Below are 21924 nucleotides of genomic sequence, written 5' to 3'. Positions count from 1 at the left end.
CAATAAGTTCAATGGTCTATGGGCCTATCTCCGTTTTATGCATTCAAGTTAACAGATTAAATAAGAATTGCTTTGTGGAATTACTTAATCATTTTTCTTGCATGCATACTGAAGTGCCTCTGTGACATGTACTGATGCATGAAGTCTTATAAAGCCTGCAAAGTATAACTTTGTTAATGTGTTAGATTAAATAAATGTTTAAAAAAAATGCTGACGAAAGAAAATAGCCAATATGTTTAAACCTAATTTCTTAGGTTGTGGTGTGTACAATTACAGAGTCTCACTAAGGAGTATATAAATGTGTCATTCCAGAACACCTGTGAGCACTGGTTTGATATAGCTTCCTGCCATTGTCATTTCATTTCCTGGAAAAGAAGCATCCTTTCCTTTGCAGGTCCTGTCCTGCTTCCTGCTTGGCTTTGAGTAAGCATTGCTGAATATATGACCTTCAACTGCACAGTACAAATCCGAGCAGTGATTCAGTACAAAATGAGTACTATTACAGATAATTCATGTTGTGTTAATTAATTAATTAATCTTGTCATCCCGGTATGTGTACATAAGCAGTGTGTGTTTAGTGCTTTACAATGAAATGAGATAAAGAGCATTTATATTTTATCAATAACACACCTTATCATTCATAGTAATTAAACAAACATCACATGACATGGTGCAGTGTTTACATCAAAAGAAGTTTTAATTCAAACAAGTAAAATGCACAAAAAGGTCTTATAAAAAATTAAACCACACTGCACACATGGAAGAATTGATTAACACTGAAATTCAAACTCAATGTATAGTGCAAAAACATATATTAGAACAATTACCATCAACAAAAAGGTAAACAAATACAGTACTTAATAACAAAGATTTTGAAAGAAATTAAATGGTTTTATGAGGTGTTTTTTCAGTCTACAATGTTTTGTAAAGTTAAGAGGATTTATTGCCCCTTATAAGGGCAGTAATAGATTAACACTGGTAGGTCAAAAAAAGATGAGTGACATGCATGCATTTTCATTTACACGTACAGGTCACCAATGCAAATATGTCTCTTCATGATTAATTTTAAGATCCAGCGTCATTATTTCTCTTTATTTGGTATGTATTCCTGCTGCCTTGTGCATGTCCCTGTGGATGCATGTCAATAGTACGATGTGAGTCCAGTGTGATTCAACACAGTAGATACTCAAGGGCTTCAGACAATGAGGGAGTCTCTGCTTAGATGAGTGGTCTGTTGAAAACACCAATAGCCACATATTAAAGACCACATAAAGAAGATAGTTAGTATGAGGCTCTGTGGGTGATTGCATGCAAAAGTTTTGGGATGATGCATTGTTAGTGATGTGCACAGTGCACAGTATGGCAGTACAATTCAGAAAGCATTTCCTATAAACAGTGGCTTTAAATGTGTACGTTTTATTACGCAAGACTTACTACAGTATATCTTTTCTCAGAGAAAGCACATGTTAAATAAACAAAATTTTATATTGTAATCATGTCCTGTTTCTGAGACACCTCTTTGTGAATATCTGGACTTAATAATTACACTAGAGATTTTATGGATCTTGTTCCTACAAAAATTAATAGAAAACATTTCACTGAAATCACTTTGACACACCATCTTTCATATTGTGCTATTTATTTTTAAGCTCTCAGAGGTGAAAGCTTAAGTGGCATCATAAGCAGAGACCCTTATAGATAACTCACCAGTTTTCTGGGTCTGTTCTTATCCTCCCTGAGCTCCTGTAGAGTGTGGGCCATGTTTTGATTAGGACGAGTATAAGAAAATGGCCTTGTGGCTGGGTCCATGGTCCGACAGCGATCTTGTTCCGAAAAATGTTCGGTCCGGCTATGAGCTACCTCACAGTAGGGAGGTAAGGAGTCGTCCTCCTCTGGCCGGTTGGTTGGTGCTCTGCTGTAGTAACAGTCACTGCTCTTTTTGAAGCTTTTTGATGGTGTGTCACTGTCCTCATCAACCCTCCCACCGCATTCTCCCAGCCCCCTTGTCTTGCGCTCCAGCACAGCGGTCAAGTAGGCATCATTGTACGACTTTCTACGAGTAGCATACCGTTCACTGCTGGTCTCATCTCTCCTTTGTGGAGACAAAGTGGGGCTATGACGCTGCCAGTTGCCATCGTCGTCATCATAATCATCACCTCGAAAACCGCGAGGCCTGTACTGATTGTGGCGCCTCATTTCCATGTCAAAATCTCGCTCAGGATCACGAAGATCATGACAGTCACCCCTCCGTCCAGCTCGGTGACCGTAATTACTTGCAAACTCCTCCAGTTCATCCAAAGACCCTGTGCGACCCCGGGTGTCAAAAGCCTTCCTGGGCAGGTGCTCTGAGCGGCAGCTCCATCTGCATAAATGTGCTCATTAGAATTAGCATACATAGCTCAATACATGACAGAGTATTAATATAACCACAAGCACTAGCACTTATATTAAACGTATACCGGCTATCATGTTGTTCTTCAGTGCTATTTCTTTGATAGTGCGTGGGCCGTTGTCTGTGAGCTGTGGAAGCTGTGTGGATCTTTGGCTCATTGCTGGGGTCACTGATTGGTGGCAGAGCTTTCTTTTGCACCTGCCTATAGGTCTGCCTGAAGTCCACATCGCCATCATGCAAGGAACTTAGCTCTGATACACTGGCAGCTGTAAACAATATAAGATTAGTAAAAGAACACACTAATAATATCACAAACTATTTAGTCAATTCACAAATAAAAACGTCTATTTCCTTGTAATGTTTTCTAATGTACTGTAGAGTAAATCTGCAAAAGGCAGTTGCAAAAAAGGCACAGGTAGAAAGAATATCAAAATCTGGGTTAAGAATGAATTGAAAACTGGACTTATAATACTAAGGTCAGAAAATGTATGGTAGATATATGGGCAAATGTGCAAGCTACAGGGCCACTTTCACTGCCACTTTCATATTGCCATGATGATGAAACATGTTACACTTATAGACACTTATTGTTTCTCACAGAAACAGATAGTCTGATTCCAAAACAGTTGGAACACTGTGCAAATTGTAAATAATACAGAATGCAATGTTTTGCAAATCACAATAGAACATAGAAAACATATCAAATGTTTGAAGTGAGAAAATTAACCATTTTAAGAAAAAAAAAAAAAAAGATAATTTTTAAATTGATGGCAGCAACATGTCTCAAAACAACAAAGCCTGAAAAATTAAATGGTACTAACAAGAAAGATTTCTTATTTGCAACAGGTCAGGAAGATGACTGGGTCTAAAAAGGGCATCTAAAGAGTCAGAGACTTTTAGAAGTAAAAAAGATGAGCAGAGGTTTACCAATCTGTTAAAAGCTACAACGAAGCGGCTTATTTATGGATTTTTCCTGGGTTTTTCCCGGTTTCACAAACTTCAAGCAAAAAAACTGAGCACCAAAACATTAGACCAATTAAATTGGTTCAGGTGAACCAATTAAATTCTTTATATTAAATCAGACGCGCTCCCATTGAATCGGGCCGCACCACATCATAAATATGGATGATGTTCCTCTGATGTTTGACCTGCCGCTCACTCGCACTTGTCTACAGGAAAGGTGAATCATTCATCATGCTGAAAACAACCGGGCATGAAAAAACGCACTTCATCTGTGTTCTGAGCTGCACGGCATCGGGAGAAAAGATTCACCAATGGTGATTTTTAATCGCACGACAATGCCAAAAGATAAACTCGTGAGAGAAATGGTTGTAAAAGGAAGGAGGAAGACAGTGAACAATGACTTTCTTGGTAGGCTACTGTTTAGATACAAGCCGTTGTAACGCGTTGAGTCAGGGTGAAGGGAGAGCTCGCTAACTCCAGTTGCAACAGAAATCATATAAGTACAGACAGGTTTCCAAAACTCGTGCTTTTTAATTTTTCTTGGCAACAGCGTTACGGGTTAGTCAAAGAAACTTAGAAATGAGCATCAGAAAATAATAAGGACATATTCCTCAGCCTTGCACACATGCAGTAATTGCGGAAAAATGAGGTGGCAGGCTATTCCCAAAATACCGCTTTGCTCTTAAAGGAGCCACAACATATTTCACCCGTTACACCGTGTAACAGACACTGTCTTTCGTTAAAGCCTGTGCAAAGTTCATTTGTTTCAGTGTAGACTTATAGACAAGTGCGGCTTATTTATGTTCAAAATAAAAATCTTTGTAAAATCCAGTGGGTGCGGCTTATATTTGGGTGCGCTTAATAGTCCGGAAATTACGGTTTTCACAGTTTAAACATTTGATGTTTTCTATGATCAAGTGGGAATAAAATATGGGTTTATAAAATTTGCGAATCATTGCATTATGTTTTATGTGCTTTTTACACAACATCCAAACTGTTTAGAAATTGGGGTAGTACAGATGGCTAATAACACACTGACTTGCATGTGTGACCTGCCCACTTTGCCGTATGGAACTTTCTTAAGTCCCTTTCTATGTATGATACAACATTCCTTGCATCCTGATTTTGGCTGAATTTGAGACAAAAAGACACCACCCACTATGAACACCCTGTGTGATGAGATTACACCTTGATTACTACAAGGGTCAATTCATAAGAAACAAGCCCTCTTCTAAAGTATTCCTACACCTTATGCCATTCTTGATTCTCTCTCAAGTTTTATCCTATTAATCTTTTTTATTACTGCTTGCTGATGTATATTCTAAATTTGTGTATATCTACTTTATGTATTGTCATCTTTATCTTTTATTTTGCATTTAGCTTTGAAGAAAAATTATAAAATTTACAAAATGCTTGTGTCATTCCTTTATGTACAGTAGTTATGAAACAATTATAGGCCAAAATGTAATGGGCTCATTGAGAGTTCATTGACAACTTTCAAGCACTGAATGCATAATTGAATTGAATGATCTGAGTCAAACATTTTGATGTGTCTTATTATTAGGTATGTTCAGAGAGCCAAATTGGTGCTGAAATTCACTGACCTCTAGCTGTATTGTTCTCCACAGAAGAGAGAACTGAAAGCATCTTAGGCTCAATCAGAGATGGTGCTGCTTGAGGAAGCATGGGAATACCATAGTATGGTGGATATATGGCAATCTGAGGAGGCTGTCCACTTTTGGCCTTTTTGCCAGCTTCATATACTGAAAAGATATATTAGATAGTTTTGAGTATTAAAAATCACAGCTGTGCAAATGTACAGTAAGTATATGGTACATATGACTAAGTGTGTGTGGGTTTTGGGGGATCTGGGTTTGGGTACTCACAGTGCTTCGGACAACAGCATGTATCAGGGCAGCAGCAGCAACGTAAATAACAGCAGCAGGAGTGAGGACAGCACTGGCACCAGCATACTCCCAGTACAAGTAGAAACAGAATGCTACCTAAGCCTACAGATGCCACAAACACCCACTCTGCAAAAAGAGAAAGAACCATGTGTATAATCATTCAGACATTGCTATTGAATGCTACCACTTCAATCTGTAACGAGTGCAGATGATTCAGACTGTGTACTGTCTCTTCCAGACCCTTATCTCGAATGTCTGTCTCTGCCTCTGGACTAATGATGTACTTCCTTTGGGCATGAGCAAAAGCTCTGCACAGATCACATACTGGTGAATAATGAAGCATTTCTGCTTTAGTATCTTAGGTACAAGTAATGTGGAGTGTTTTTGGACTTTAGCTGAAAGCAATCAATTGACGAATCAGATCAATCAGTTAGATTAAGGACAGTTCATTACAGGTTGATTGAGCATGCAGCCTAATGTACAATCATTTGAACAGTTTGAAAGTAGAGGAAATGATGAAAACATTGTTCTAACAGAACCAGTGCCAGAGAGAAAAGGAAATAGAGTTTTAGATGGCAGACAAACAGAGAGCAACAAAGCCACCCTACCTGGCATAATCTCCAGCTCAAACTCAGGTAGGACGTCATTCTGCACACCTGTCTTACCTGCAGAGATGAGAGGCGCACAGGTGAGCAGCAGCTAAAAGCTCAGACGTCTAGGCAAGAGGCTAAGATACATGCAAGGAATGCGATTAAAGAATAAGTAAGGATCAGAGATTACTAATGCGGAAAATTAAGCCAAAGCTGTTTTGTTTTTTTATTGTAACTATTTACAATCAATAGGATGCAAGATCTGATTTTTTTCCCTCTAAAATAAGAATGTAAGCTTGGAAAAACTAATAGGATCAAAAATGTGTGGACAGAAATCAAAAGAAAGTAAATAGGTATAAAGAGAGATTGATTTATGTTTGCATTTATCCATGTATTTAAGCAGTGCAAGGCAGTCAGGTGAACAAAGTATGCTTTTAATGCCATTTTGGAAGCTCATTGTGTAATGTGTTCATGTAATGGGGGTTAGGAGGCAGACACTACCCTCTGTTAAGGTGGCTAATTATAGCACAACGCAATATTACAGCTACCTTACAGTTCAAACATTACCTGCAGGAGTGAATGCAGCTAAGCAAAACATGCACGTAAGTGTCTTGTATGACAAGTTTGTTAGACATTAACAACATAAACTCAAGATATTTTACACGAATATCATTGCTTTGGCTATAATAATGTTTGCATTTTTTTATTTATATAAAACAGTACAATATATGCATACAAAAAATGTAAAGATGTGTGAAACTTTCTGACCTGGCATAAGTGCAATTACTAGTAAGAGAAAGCACAACATACTAGAAATAAAAATTTATTAAATTCAATTAAATGTAATCTAAAATGTTATTGAGCACATATACAGCTACTAGCATGTTCATTATTTTCTTACTCAAGTTTATTGTTCTTACTCAACAACCAACCAAATTACTTAACATACCTAAACTAGGCAAAAGCGAAAGATTTCACAACATACTAAATATTATGATAGACTATAAACCATTCTGACTTAGCAGCTATCAGAAAAAAAAGAGGTTTGGGTACACCAATGCCACAGTAACAGTGCAAGCTAGGTTTGGTGGTAGAAGGTTTTTGAATCACTGTCTAATAAGCACCATGGAAATTATGCAAACTTACTGCATGAGAACATGTTTACAACAAGCATAGTTTCAAAATTTGTGGGGCGTACTAAAGTAGCCAAAGTTTCAATCTCAATTTGAAATAAAATTGGGTTAATATACTGTACATTACAGAAGAAAATGTCATCAGTAAAATATACATAAACCATTATGTTTCAAATATATTGCTTTAAATGATGCAGTTGCAGAAGTAATTACAACTTCATTGAGCATGCAAAGACTCTGTAGGTGGACAGATTTTAATCCGTTAAACTGGCTGTGCTGACTTAGCAAAGTTAGGAAGCGTTGAAGGAGTACTCAGGCACTAGGATTTCTCTTGTACAGGCACTTTTATAAAACCAACACACACAAGAGTGATTTGAGAGTCAGAGAAAAGCAGCAGAACAGAAAGGGGGAAGCATGAAACGAGTAGGCAGATAAGAATGAGGGAGTGTCAGGTCCAAAGTTGAATCCTCAGGGATACCACATTGCAAATGACTGTAATTCAGACCAATCTTTTAGTCCAGCAGTTCACTAATGAGACTCCCTTTACTGGAAAATATTTTATGAAGATTTATTTCTGAACATGGTCCAGCTATTTAAATTTGAATTGTATATAAGCCTAGTTGTTTCTGAGTTATTAAGGTTTGGACTTAATCTGTACACTACAAATGAAACGTTCCTTGGATACATATTTCAATTTCCCCTCCTCTACCAAACCCCATTACAATCATCTTACTCAGCGTCCACAATAGACTCATTGCATTCTCTGCAGACTACATTGTGCTCTATTTTTTCTAACTGTTTATCTGTAAGTCTTTTTTCCATCATCTCCTTCTTCATTTGCCAATAAACAAGAGGTTATGACATGCCCATTGCACATAAAAAAAAAAAAAAAAGCAACCGTTAAGAGTGGCTTATAATACTCATGCCTATAAATTATATGTATGTTGTCTGGCAAAGGGGCTTAAACCTTTCCTTTGTTTAGCAGGCAGAATTTTAACCTCTGCAGTCACATAGCACCAAACAACCAAAGCATCCCTGCAGTTTTTCATTTTTTTGGCACATGGTCTTGCACTTAAGATATGAGTGACCTTAGAGGACAGAGATGAACAAAGGAGTCTCTTATTAAGAAACAGATCCCTGTTGAGAGGCATGCGCCATTCAGCCGTTACCATGGAAGCCCTTGAAAAAGCACTTAGGAATTCAAACCCTGGCATAAACAAGCAGTTTTCATTATACACACATCTAGACACAACAAACACACACCACCAAAATACACAAGCTTACAAGCTATGCCTGAAACCCAAGATTTAATTTAGCAAAATGTTGTTCCCAAAGGTCTTCATTATAGCTGTTCTCAACCATCATTGCTTACCATGACTCATAATTACCGAGTCATACTGTTAGACATACTATGTTCTGTCAATTTCAAGTTTAAAAAGGCCAATAAAAAAACCTATGCCATATTTAATATTGGTTATTATGTAACACTGCACAAACATTATGTACATTTTGCTCAACTGGCAATTTCCACCCACCAGTCAACTCAACCACACCTGCTGACAAAAGAGGGTGGAGGTTATTATGGTGCTTCCTCTGACATGTGAAATCCACTAACCACATCTTTCAAAATGTGCTTATTGTGCTAGAGTCACCAGGCAGTGCTATCTACCTTGTTCTGCATACAGGAGCCACTATTGGTTAGTATCATTGTTATTTTGAAAGAGTGTAGAGAATAACCCTCCCACTCTTGCAGGAATTTTGCTCACTCAGATAAAAGGACAAATGCTTTTCTGTTGAGATCCTAGATCTCCTACATCTTCATGTGTATTACAGTCAACAGTAAAACAGCAGGATCATATGCATTTATTACATATTTGTAAGCTATATTAAGTTTATAATAACCTAATTGTTATTGTGCTGAATCCAAGGTATGTAAATTATAAAACATGACAGAGGCTGTTTTATACCACAGTGATATGTCAATGAAAATGATACAAATAATAATAGAAAAATATTTTATGTACCAAGAACACCATATCTTATATTTAACCATTAATAGATGACTTTCAGAAACATCTGCAAAACAAGTTCTTACTATTATACCAACAAAATTAGAGAATTCATCAGCTCTGTGGTGTAGCAACAAAGCTACATAGCTATTTTAAATACCTACAGTAAATACCTAACTATTTAAATCTGTAGCACTTTTAATATGTGGATTTGCAGCTCTGGTGAGTTTTGTGGAGGATATGACTCACCCAGCACCAGAAGCTCCACCTGGCCTTCATTTCTGCCTTCCAGGTCATCACCACTGAACACCTGACATACATACACGCCGCTGTCACCCCAGTGCAGCTCTCCAATACGCAGGTCTGCTTCTGAACAACAAGAGCATTTTGGTAAACTTTAGTCGGTAGCCCTGAGGAAATCCTTTATACACCATTTTTGATATTTATTTTTCAATTGAAATATAAATATTATTATACGCTATAATGTACAAATTCAACTCATGACCTATGCATAACATGACCTGTGCTTTGCTGCTAGGTAAAGGTGGCACGAATGCTTGTTTAGTAAGAGCATGGGGGATTGTGTTTGTTTTTTGATAAGGAGTTATGCGGGGGTTGTTTTGTGAGGAACAGGAGAGCTGAAGTATTCCTCATTAAGGCCAGCATCTGACCATTGTGTAGCCCAGAAAAAAACTGTGCCCTATTTAGGGAACAGGAAAAGTACAACACAATTGCCTGTGTTTCCTGCAAAGACAGATTACGCACACAACCCCAATCAAGACAAAGACACTACATGTTTTTTGAATTATATTTATATTGAAACTTGTAGAAAATTAAATGTGATTCACCAAAAGATTTCGGTAATAGTACACAATTCTAGCTAAAATGAATTTAAACCAAAACTCCTCTAGCTGATTAGTTCCCCTTTCAGGATGTCAATGATTAGTCACTGACTAGGCCAGCCCTCTCCTTTAAAGTCATTAAATTTAGTACTGCCCTACAAATTACATCCTGTCTGGAACATAGTAAGAATTGCTGTTTTATTCTTATTCAATTTAAACCCGTACCTGGGTACTAAACACGCATCTTTACCTGCCATTGTGTATAAATTAAACTTTTTAAATTGATAGAAACACCAAAATGCTATTGATTTATAAATATTTGCTGCGAATATAATATGATGCAAATAGCAAGATTAGGATACATTACTGTTGATAATGGTGATATCTCTGCCTTGATATTGCTTGGCCAGGTTCAAGGAGTTTCCTTGTTTGGAAGCCATGATTTGGACAGTGCGACTTTCATCAGAGCAGTCTAAGTGGCTTTTGGACCCCAGCTTAGAGCCATGGACTCCCAGAGTCTCAGAGAAGGTAAATGACTCTCTAGTTCGGTCTGTACAGTAGGACTTATATAACCACTGCACCACAGGTGGATTGATGGAGTGGGTATTGTAATGGCACTGCAGCACCACAGAGGAAAACAGCATGGCAAACTTCTTATCATCCTTTATGGTCACATGAACACAGTCGCAAGTCAACACTGGGAAAAAAAAAGAGTGGAAGTGTCAAATTTAGTAGCAGTTTAATACAACAAAATAAAGTGGTTTGGGATTCAAAAGAATGGTTAAAAAAAAACAGCTTACTGCTTTAAATAAAAAAAAAACAAGAGAATGTATTCAAGAGAATGTATTTTAAATATCCACTATATTTAATATCAGCTTTTCAGTTTACACTTTTGACCTGTATCATCTTTTAAACTACTATAATAAACTATTACCTACTAAAATGGGAATCCTGTTCTCTGATTCTGCTCTTGTCCATACATTATGCTGAAATAATACAGAAGCTTGGCTTCTATCTTTATTTCAAACTAAATCCTCTTTTCAAAAGAAATGAAAAAAGATAACATGAAAGCACAAATACCTAATAACATTTCGGTCTAGTCATCCACTGTGTGTGTAGACCATGATAAACTGTACATGTATTTGCCCAGCTGTGTGGGAGACTACCTTATAGCAAGCTGGACAAAATAAAAAAGGTCTGTTTGATGGTCTGTGTGTGTGTGTGTGTGTGTGTGTGTGTGTGTGTGTGTGTGTGTGTGTGTGTGTGAGTGAGAGAGAGAGAGAGAGAGAGAGAGAGAGAGAGAGAGAGAGAGAGAGAGAGAGAGAGAGAGAGAGAGAGAATGTCAGTTTTTCCGTATCTGTAAAATTAGGCAAAATTCCTGAGCCTGTGTGTGTGTGTGTGTGTGTGTGTGTGTGTGTGTGTGTGTGTGTGTGTGTGTGTGTGTGTGTGTGTGTGTGTGTAGGGGGAGAGTAAGGTAGGGGGTTTGTCAATCTAAAAAGAGTTCACGGTCTGCTGTTCATCTGGGTGTAGTGGTGCTGTTATGATCTAAACATTCCTAAACAAGAGGAAATAACAGGGGCAAGGCACTTACACTCAATCTCTACATAACTCTGAAGCCATATTTCACAATTAAAAAAGGTGCACCCTGGAATAAAGATTACAGTTTTTTTTTAATGCTCTGTTTGCATTTAAAAGAACCAGTCAAAACCCCACTCAACATTCATCAGACTACAGCTGACCTCTGAAGTAGCCACCATTGTCAGAGACTCCTAGCCAGGGCTGTAAAGACCATCTCCCTGTCCTTTTGTTGTCAGCCTGATTCATTGTTTGTCATTACGAAGAACCCCCACCCAATAAGCCCCGAAAGCAAAAGGAAGGGGGGTATTTAAAACCCACCAATAAGATAAACCAACTCGCCCAGGGAGCACCCGGGAAAGAAAAAAAGAGATTTAAACAAAACCGTTACAAGGACTTAAAGAATAGTTAAGTAAAGAACGAGCAGATTTGCTTCAAAAAAATAATAACCTTCAAAAAAATTAAATAACTATTTTAAATCTCAGCATAAAAACAGCATAAAAACAGCATGACACTCAAATCCACCCTTTTTTTTTTTTTTTTTTTATAATCTGACCAGGCTATTGAAATCAACAAAGTAGGTCAGGGTACTAGCCATATCCCATAAGTGAGATTTTTCCATTCTTATGAAAGCAAGTCATGTATTTATCAAGAGACACAGGAAATCAAAATCAAACATTGTATCATGTGTTGCATTTATCACCTCTAAGACAGATGTGATACATTGGAGACACATTCCTGCAGTCTCTCAGCCTGGGGCATTATTGCTTCCTCTATTCTCACTAAAGCACATTGACTTTAGGGTCAGCACAGGAGTGTCTGGTATGAAAATGTGTACCAAAAAAAGTTTGTTGTTGTTGTTGTTTTTACATTTACATTATAAGCCAACTTAAGCACAAAATCTGTGACTTGATCTCAGAAACACACATAACCCATGAGTATAAAAACACGCAGTAAAATCTGGGATCAACCTGTTGCCCACTTCTCAACTTTTACCTCTTCTTCTGTAAATAGTTTGAAAGACTTACCCGAAATAAACACGACTGGAATCCAGTGATTTAAAACAAATCTCATTGTTCAAATAAAAACAAATAAATATCCCGCTAATAGATCTGATCTGACTTTTTTCCTTACACCGTGGTTCCCCTCATACTCGTGTCCTCCAGGCAGATGGATTAACGTCGGAGTTTGAGTAGAGAGTGGAGTGTACCATTTTTACAAACGGGGTAAACATGAAAAGAAATAGGGATTACTAATAATCTTAAATGAAAACGATTATAAATAAAATATGACTGTTTACACACTTTAAAGAGTTTCACACTTTATTTGATTGACATACATTATATTGGAAACGTTGTAAAAAAAAAATAAAGATATATTTAGACACCACGTTACGAACACCCATCTTCAAAAATAGGCGCACCTAACTACAAAGAATCATTAGGCTGATACATTTAGATAAAGTATATGAAATACTTAATAATTATTCTAACAATGTGAAAAAGTAGTGCTATATTGTTATCTACAACGCTATGCATGATTGCATAATTGTTTTTTTGTTTTTTTTAATTGCTATCTACGCTATTTAACTGGAACTATTTCTAAATGAATTCAAAGATAAAGATATGATCATAATCATATTATAACTATATTGTGCTTTATTCTGGGGTACAACAAAGGCATTAAAATGAGAGGAGATCTATGAATGCTTAGTAATGATTAATTTAATTATTAAACAAAAATAACAATTAGCCCAAAGTTTATTCATATAAAACTACATTTCAAACCTCTTTTTTAATATTGCAATAATAAGTACCTGCAAATGAAGTTTGACCTGTAATTTTATATTAATGTAATTTTATATTTTACAGTGATTAATAACTAATAAAAAAATTTATGAAAAAAGTAAACGATTTTCCTATGTGCTATCTATTGTAGGTCTCGACATACATTTCTCTGGTCGTTGTCACGATCACAAGTCTGATGATCTTTCTAACGTTCATTGCAATCAGTATATTGGCCTTGGCGCTCATAGCGCTCTCTGTGGTCATTATAGTGATCCTCACGATCGGCATAACGGTATCTATGATTGTCATGGCGACCCTGGCGATCATCATAAACTTCTCTTCGGTCATCAAAACTATTTCGGTCATCATATCGGTTCTGGCGGTAGTGACCTCGGCCATCGGAGCGATATCGACGATCATCATATTGACCTCTGCGATCATCATAGCTATTCTGCTGGTCATTGTATTGATGTTTGCGGTCATCATAATAATCTCTGCGGTCTCCATTATAATCTCTACTGTAGTTTTCCCTGTGATCATCATGCATCTCAGGAGGTTGATCATCATCATCAAACCGATGATTAGAATCACGATCGCTGTCCTTTTCTGCCTTCATCTCATACCTCTCTCTTTGGTCAATGTGACCTTCAATACTAGTTTTCCTTTCATCTCCTTTCTTCTCTTCTGCTGGAATGCCATGGTATTCTACCATTGGTGGTCTAAATAAAAGAGATATATTTAAGTGAAAATAGCACATAACTTTGTTCCTGTAAAAAAAAAGGCACATAACTTTGTTCCTGTAAAAAAAAAAAAAAAACAGCAGTGGTGAACAGTAACAAATTAAGTGTAATTTGTTACTGTTCTTAAGTAGCTTTTTTCGCATATCCGTTCTTTACTAAAGTATTTCCATTTGGGGAGACTTTTACTTCAACTTAATTACATTTCAAAGTAAATATCTTATTTTTTACTCAACTACACTTTGTGAAATCAGTCTTTTCTTTTCGTTTTTTTTTTTTGAGTGGATAAAAACATAACTGGTTAAGCAGTTCACATACAACAGCAAGCATAACATTTAAGAGCAATAAATGATGGTAGAAACTCCTGACTCTAACTTGCCACAACACCCTTCGCCTTATTTGCGCAATATTTTTTTTAAGTAGTTGAAAAGGAGGTTTTGGGCTCATGATAATTTTAATAGATATCAATTAGTGTTTGACTTATTAATATCATTCTATTAATAGAGATTAATTAAGAGATTAACTAAGAGTACTTAGAGTACTAAGAGTAACATTAGAGTCTTTTAAACATTAAGTTTGTTAAGCAAAGAGTCATGATAATAGGACATATAGCCATTATAAATCATAGTACTTTGGATACTTAAGTACATTTAAAGGCAAATACTTTTGTACTTCTACTCAAGTAAAAGTTTGAAGAGAGCACTTTTACTGGAATAATATTTTACAGAGTGTATCTCTACTTTAATGCTTTGTGCACTTTCTCCACCACTGATAAACAGAAAATAGTAAAATTTGAGTCAAATATTCCTTAGATGGTCATGATCAATAAAACATTTTACTTACTCCATAGCAAACTCCTCTGGCTTCTGCTTGTCTTTACAGGCACAGTAAATTATGAGTACAAGCACTGCGACTCCAGCAATACAGCCTCCAATAATTCCTGCTGTAGCTCCAATTTTCATTGTAGCTGCAGAATTAGATAAACATTAATAGTAAGTGTGAACAAATTTAATACAAATGTTTATGTTTTATGCTATTGGGAAACGCAGCTCTAAAAAAGATCTGTGAAGTCATAAAGCACTCACATGGCATGACTGACAAGGTGAGGTTGCACTTTGCGGAATTAATCTTATTGGTTGACGTGCAAATGTAGTAACCTGATGTGTCCATGGATACATTGAACAGGGAAAGCACTCCATCCTCTGGGGGGAATAAAAGTATTTCACAACTGTGTACATTGTACAGAGGATGATATCAATGTACACACTCCTGCAAAAAGTATATGTTTTTGTGATGCATGGAAATGAATCCAAATTATCTATTTGTTTTTTTAAATGGGATACAGCAACAAAAGTCAGATGAAAGAGAAAATGTGTACAGTAACCAGGTTGCATTAGTGATCATAACCCAATGCACTAAAGGGGCAAATGTTTGTACACACTTCACTATCACGCTTATATATAGATCATCCCCAAAATGATCCTGCAGTTGGGACTGCACAATTGTATAGGATGTCTTTGTATGTTGTAGCATTTCAATTTCCTTTACCTAAATTAAGTGGTCAAGCCCAAACTTGTTAAAATATGACAATTGAACTATGCATAAAGTAAAATTTATGAACACATAGTTTGCCATGGTTGGAGTAGAAGAACCCAAGCGGTGTGTGTGCTGATCCCTGACCTCTACCCTAATGAATGCCTTTGGGATAAACTGGAACACTAACCACATGCTTTACCCAATATCACTGCCTGAGCTCATTAATGATCCTCTAAAATCTCTAAAATCTAGTAAAAAAAAAATCTTTCCCAGAAGGTGGGGATTATTTTTAAAAAAGTACTTTGTTAACACCTATTTTGTTTGTGATACAGCACTCAGTCTATTGGGGTTAGAGTCTATCAATGTAGCACATTTTGATTTGACATTTTTTACAGTCAAGATTTGCCACATTGTGAGGAAATCTCCCATTTATTTCCCCCAAGTCACAGGTTTGAGAACTTGAGCTCTGACTGGACGGTTCCAAAACAATAATTTCCTGTTAAGACCTTTCCAGTGTTGAATCGGATTTGTGGTTTGGGTTGTTATGTTCTGGAAGGTAAGCATTTTTCTTCATCTTTCCCTGTCTAACAGACGCCTGCAGGTTTTATGCCAAAATAGCTGGTTGGAACTATCCATTATTCCCTTTTGATTATAGCCCTAGGCCCAGCTGAAGAGAAGCAGCTCCACAGTATGATGCAACCAACACCATTCATCTTCATGTACATGGTGTTCTTTGGGTGAAAAGCTGTTTTGTGCCAAATATATTTTTAGAATTGTGGATTATGCAAACATGCAAAGTAACAGAGAGTGTTTTAGAGAAGTGAAGAAAAGAGTGCAGGCAGGGTGGAGTGGGTGGAAAAGAGTGGCAGGAGTGATTTGTGATAGAAGAGTATCTGCAAGAAAGTTTATAGGACTGTGGTGAGACCTGCGGTGTTGTATGGTTTAGAGACAGTGGCATTGAGTAAAAGACAGGAGGTGAAGCTGGAGGTAGCAGAGCTGAAGATGTTGAGGTTTTCGTTGGGAGTGATGACAATGGACAGAATTAGTAATAAGTTTTTTTAGAGGGACAGCGCATGTAGCACGTTTTGGAGACAAGATGAGGGAGGTGAGATTGAGATGGTTTGGACATGAGCAGAGGAGGGACATGAGTTATATTGTTAGAAGAATGCTGAGGATGGAGCCACCAGGAAGGAGGAAAAGAGAAAGGCCAAGGAGGAGGTTTATGGATGTGGTGAGGGACGACATGCAGGTAGTTGGGGTGAAAGAGGCAGATGTAGAGGACAGGAGGGTATGGAGACAGATGATCCACTGTAGCGACCCCTAATGGGAGAAGGCGAAAGAAGAAGAAGAATGGATTATGCAAACAGATTATTGATTATAAATTCTTTCTCTTTCTTTATTCTACCTTAAAATGTTTCTATTTGTTTTTTGTTTTCACTTGAATTTTGTTGCTTGTTATATTACATTTAAGGTAAAAAATATATGATATGGTTATTCTTGTTCAAATTTTATTTTTATTTTTTTTGCATCACAAAAACTGCCATTTTATATCACATAAAAAGTAGATTAAAACATTCACTGTATAAGAGTTGCAGTAACTAGGGCATGATAATTTGTAAAAACAAACACGTACTTTCAGTGGTTTTGGGTGGAAATAATCTAGGGATGTTTTTGACATCATAGCTCTGCCACTGGTAGGTGGGAGTTGGGGATCCCTCTTCAGAGACACAGCTCAAGCTGATATTCTGTCCATATTCTGCAGTGCCTTTAATCTTACAGACAGGATTTGATGGTGCAACTGTCGAACAGAAAAAAACTATATATATACTATACTATATATACTATACTATATACTATATACTATATATACTGTATGCTCTTATACCCTCTTTATGAATGCTGTAAAAAGAAAGTAGGCAAATATGATTAAAGCTTTCTCACCCAGAACCACAAGTGAGGTGGAATCTGACGTTCGTCCCTCTGTGTCACCAGGAATCTGGACAATACATTTGATGCGTCTGCTTTCTCGCAAAGTGACTTGCTTCAGTATTAAATTTGACACTTTTTTATTGACATCACTTTCAATCTGGACTTTGCCTTCATACATTGGATTGATATCTACATGACCATCATCAGAATAAAAAGTCCCAAAAGAAATCTGTAGTAGAAAGAAAAAAAAATGTGTTTCTTAGTTCAGAAGTACATTTATGTCACCCTGTATGCCTAGAAGAAAAGGAAAGGCCTAATTGTTTTCTAATTAATGCAATTGCCTCTATATTCTTGTACAGATATAGAGGGTGTTTCATACCCCGTCATCATCAAATGACCCATCAGGTTCACCAGTCCATGAGATTATAATGAGTCGGTTCACAGGATTTTGAGGCTGAAAACTGCACGTTATGATCACTTCATCGCCTCGAGCGACTTCATACATGGACTGTGGAATAGTCACTTGCAATCCAAGAGTAGCACAAATCGCTATACAAAACACAAACACACAGCAAAAAATTGACTCATTTATTTTCAGTAGCCAGATTATCAGAAAATATGTTTATAAAAATTTAAATTATCTACTGACTCAGTCGCACACAGTACACTATATTTTATTTTCTTAATAGAAAAGGTGACCTTTTTCAGAAAATGGGAAATAACAGGACACATCGTGTTTCTTACTGTCTTTCTTTTTTTTTTTTTTGCATATGTCTACTAGTGGTTGCGTATCAAATTTCAGTATAACAACCAACATTTTATTTTGTGATCCCATTCGATCAGCTGTTATATAAATAAACACGCACATCTGTAGCATTCGTTACAAGATAAAACCAGCACATTTAAAAATATTTGTATGTACTTATTTTTTAAATATATTATACAGTAATACCCATCATTCTTATTTTACATCATTTAAAATGTCTACCAAACATAGATTGCAGTCAGTTTTCTAATTACTGACTGTATCCCATCTAAAACACTCCACAATTTCTCTGGCTTCTATTATAGTAGAGTATGTTGCACTTGTATGAGAAAACAACATTGTTGTTGGGGATTCAATATGTCACTGCTTGGTTGAGAAACAATCCATCAACTTATATTATAATTTCAGCACTGGTCCTGTAGTTAGAAAGGGCCTACTGCTGAATGGCTAGACGATGATCAACACACACACACACTGCCTTAAAAATTGTTTTTGCATATTTATATCTATGCAGAATTATATATCAGGGTATACCATTATACCAAGGTAACATAGTATGCATAACTAATAAAGTTATTAAGTAAGTGCAGAGTGTTAATACAAACCTAATACACCCATACAAGTGCAACACCCACACATTACACAGTCACTCCTGCATTTTAACAAATGTCATATATAAATAATATTATCCTTATAAAAGTCTCTGAAGCTAATTAAGGTGTGCAGCACAGAGAGAAGTTCAATATAAATTATATATAATTAATTACAAATATATCATTTGAAATAGATATATTATCATGTACAAAAATAATCCATTAATATGAGATATATAAAATATATTTATTACAATATATTCATAGTGTATTTACCTGTGTTATTCATGTCCTGAGTATTACAAAGCAATATAGTATACCTCCTAAGTAAAGTATTTTTGGTATGCATTTAAATGAGTGAATTTTCTGTGGTCTCTCAACTATCACAATAACCAGTCATACCCAAAGTACAATTAATTAAATAATATAATATTATATATTTAAAATAATAATAATAATAATAATATTAATATAAAGATTAATGAAATATTTACTACCATTATTTTAATAGTTGTTATACTTGTTAATTCTTCATAAAAGATTGGATTAAGGTAAATATATGATAATAATATTTATATCCAGAAATAAAGTGCTAATTCCTTTTCTGATACATGTCAAGTCAAGTCTAGTTTATTTCTATAGCGCTTTTCACAATGGAAATTGTCTCAAAGCAGCTTTACAGAATTTAAGAATAACATAATAATATTACAAAGTACCTGACAGCAGTAGTACTCCATTGCCACAAAATATTGATTTCCATGTGTCCATTTTAATTGTATATTCCAATCAAGTAGATTTTTTCACAGTTATTAACAGAACAGATGCCTGTTTGGTGTCTGCTCACTTCCTTATGACCGGCAGGTGACATTTACATTAATTTAAACGGCTCCATTCGCACTCTAACCACACCTTTTTCACCCTTTGGACTTTTAGTCAACAAACATATCTATGCTCTTCTGTTTTATCTTACCAAAGATATTGAAAAAATAAAGATAACATATCTTACTTAAATATGGAAGTAGACATTACAGAGTTGTAAGGATGTACAAATACACAATTGCTTTAGATCTGCATCTGCTCTGTTTCAAGGTACCAAAACATTAGTCTATAATTAGTCATCATTAGTCACCAAAGTATTATTGTCTTTAATCAAATAAATCAACAGGCTTCCTCCTGAGGATATCATATCATTAGTTTACTCTGCCAGTTTTATTAATGATTTGTTCTTTGTAGTTTTGGTATCCCAGAGGGTGGTGAAATCAGTCCAGTATTAACTGTTGGGCCACTGTTGGAGGTATTGTTTGAAAAAAAATTGTGGCATTTCCATTTCTAACCAGCAGATGGCAATATAGCTTTAGCATCAACGTGATTTGATTTACTGGTTCTCATCAATATTATAATTATAATAAACCAAATGATAAAACCAGACTTAATCTCTGTTTATGAAACTGGTCTTAAATGAATATATAGTTGCATTTGAAATACCATTAAATGCACAAATTCCATGTAGTAGAAACGTGATTAGGACTGTATTATAATTGTATATATAATTATAATATAATGAAGAAGCACTATGGCTGTGACTCAGGCATATACTGTTAAAAAAACTTAATTAAAAAGTTCATTAAAAGAAAGAAAGAAAAAATAAATTAATCCTCTGTGCACCGTTTAATAATAAAAACTTCCGTAATTACTTATGTTCTTAATAAATTAATAAAGCAAGTGTGACTTACTTAGTGTGACTAAGGACAAATCTTTAACAATCAGAAAAAGTTTAGGGAGGGATTTTTTACTGTTCTTATGCACACTGTTCTTTACTAAATTAATAAAATCAGGCATGATGTAATCAGGCATTTCTAAGACTGTAAATTGATAATATCCAGTCCTTGATCACAATAATAAGGCAATCAAAATTATTTTTTTTTAAGCAGACTCAAACACTGACATCAACGAGAGATTTAAAAAATATATTTTTGATTGCTTTACAGTGTATATTGGAATGCTAATGGTCATAAACCTATGCTTCCCAAAAGAGTATGACCCAGATTAGGATATAGTATAAAGTTGACTATGAGCTGTACCACCAGGCTGCAACTCTTTATTACTGGAAGGTGCATGTAGAGCTCTTTTCTCAAGGTTTAACTATGTACATATGTTTCCAGGTGAAATATATTTAATAAAGTTATATACAGCTTATTAGATTATACTGTGTATACTGTATACTAATGAGTGTCTGAGGTCATGATGGATTTTACAAGATTAAATTGCATATACCATTAAACAAACAAACAACATAGTTCCTAATTTTAACAGTTATAAGATAACCTGATGAGATGCCCGGCCTTCACAGGGCACTATGCACACTCACATTTGTACATTCCTTTGCAGTTTATCTTAATCAGTTTGCTTACTGACATGTTTTTGGGAGGTTGGAGGAAACCAAAGAACCCAGAGAACAGTTATGGGGAGGGGATGGGGAGAGCTTTCACAGAATCCACACATGCCACTGGAAATCTTGTGTTTACATTTAAAATAGAAACTTTTACCTAGAAACAGTATATTATTAATGTGCAGTGCTTTACCTTTTTAATTCCGTTTTTTAAATAATACATTTTCTATGAATACATTTTCAATACATGGTTGCTTCTACTTTTTTTGCATGTCTGTGAACTGGCTGCTGTAAAAAATTACAATTGGGATTAATAAGGTACTCTATCTATCTATCTATCTATCTATCTATCTATCTATCTATCTATCTATCTATCTATCTATCTATCTATCTATCTATCTATCTATCTATCACTCTCTCTCTCTCTCTCTCTCTCTCTCTCTCTCTCTCTCTCTCTCTCTCTCTCTCTCTCTCTCTATATATATATATATATATATATATATATATATATATATATATATATATATATATATATTCAACTGAATTATCTCTCTCTCTCTCTCTCTCTCTCTCTCTCTCTCTCTCTCTCTCTCTCTATATATATATATATATATATATATACAGTGAGGAAAATAAGTATTTGAACACCCTGCTATTTTGCAAGTTCTCCCACTTAAAAATCATGCAGGGGTCTGAAATTGTCATCGTAGGTGCATGTCCACTGTGAGAGAATTATTCTAAAAAAAAAAATCCAGAAATCACAATGTATGATTTTT

At 35.7% G+C, this 21924-nt stretch overlaps 2 protein-coding genes across 3 annotated transcripts; both read right to left on the bottom strand.

Annotated features, from left to right (window-relative positions):
• Positions 1-552: 552 nt before the first annotated feature.
• On the bottom strand, positions 553-12589 carry LOC310723667 (immunoglobulin-like domain containing receptor 2). 2 transcript variants are annotated; one of them, XM_083537030.1, is made up of 9 exons: positions 12440-12589; positions 10204-10533; positions 9244-9363; positions 5871-5927; positions 5242-5388; positions 4960-5118; positions 2460-2658; positions 1708-2362; positions 553-1231 (listed from the first exon to the last, which is right to left on the bottom strand). In XM_083537030.1, exons 1-9 carry the CDS (start codon positions 12483-12485, stop codon positions 1196-1198), a joined length of 1749 nt encoding a protein of 582 aa, XP_083393156.1. In that variant the 5' UTR covers positions 12486-12589; the 3' UTR covers positions 553-1195. The 2 variants fall into 2 exon arrangements, with proteins under 2 accessions (XP_083393156.1, XP_083393157.1); XM_083537031.1 differs by lacking the exon at positions 5871-5927.
• A 163-nt stretch (positions 12590-12752) lies between these two features.
• On the bottom strand, positions 12753-19609 carry gpa33b (glycoprotein A33 (transmembrane), paralog b). Its single transcript, XM_083537079.1, has 7 exons — positions 19476-19609; positions 17780-17949; positions 17413-17629; positions 17105-17269; positions 15021-15137; positions 14779-14902; positions 12753-13917 (listed from the first exon to the last, which is right to left on the bottom strand). Exons 1-7 carry the CDS (start codon positions 19525-19527, stop codon positions 13404-13406), a joined length of 1359 nt encoding a protein of 452 aa, XP_083393205.1. The 5' UTR covers positions 19528-19609; the 3' UTR covers positions 12753-13403.
• Between the last annotated feature and the right edge of the window lie 2315 nt (positions 19610-21924).

This window comes from Silurus aristotelis (assembly GCF_946808225.1).
Source record: "Silurus aristotelis genome assembly, chromosome: 3".
Taxonomy (NCBI): domain Eukaryota; kingdom Metazoa; phylum Chordata; class Actinopteri; order Siluriformes; family Siluridae; genus Silurus; species Silurus aristotelis.
The sequence above is the reverse complement of the archived record's forward strand: the minus strand, read 5'-3'. Positions and strand labels throughout refer to the sequence as shown.

Bases quoted from the DNA above. Each gene is read 5' to 3' on its own strand.
- LOC310723667 (XM_083537030.1), bottom strand. From the start codon at position 12,485: ATGAGATTTGTTTTAAATCACTGGATTCCAGTCGTGTTTATTTCGG. The intron at 5,389-5,870 runs GTAGGGTGGCTT...CTCTTTTTGCAG, and splicing joins TGAGCTGGAGATTATGCCAG to AGTGGGTGTTTGTGGCATCT. The intron at 2,659-4,959 runs GTCAGTGAATTT...TATTGTTTACAG, and splicing joins GGAGAACAATACAGCTAGAG to CTGCCAGTGTATCAGAGCTA.
- gpa33b (XM_083537079.1), bottom strand. From the start codon at position 19,527: ATGGACACATGGAAATCAATATTTTGTGGCAATGGAGTACTACTGCTG. The intron at 15,138-17,104 runs GTACGTGTTTGT...TATTCCCCCCAG, and splicing joins TCCACCCAAAACCACTGAAA to AGGATGGAGTGCTTTCCCTG. The intron at 14,903-15,020 runs GTGAGTGCTTTA...CTAATTCTGCAG, and splicing joins CACCTTGTCAGTCATGCCAT to CTACAATGAAAATTGGAGCT.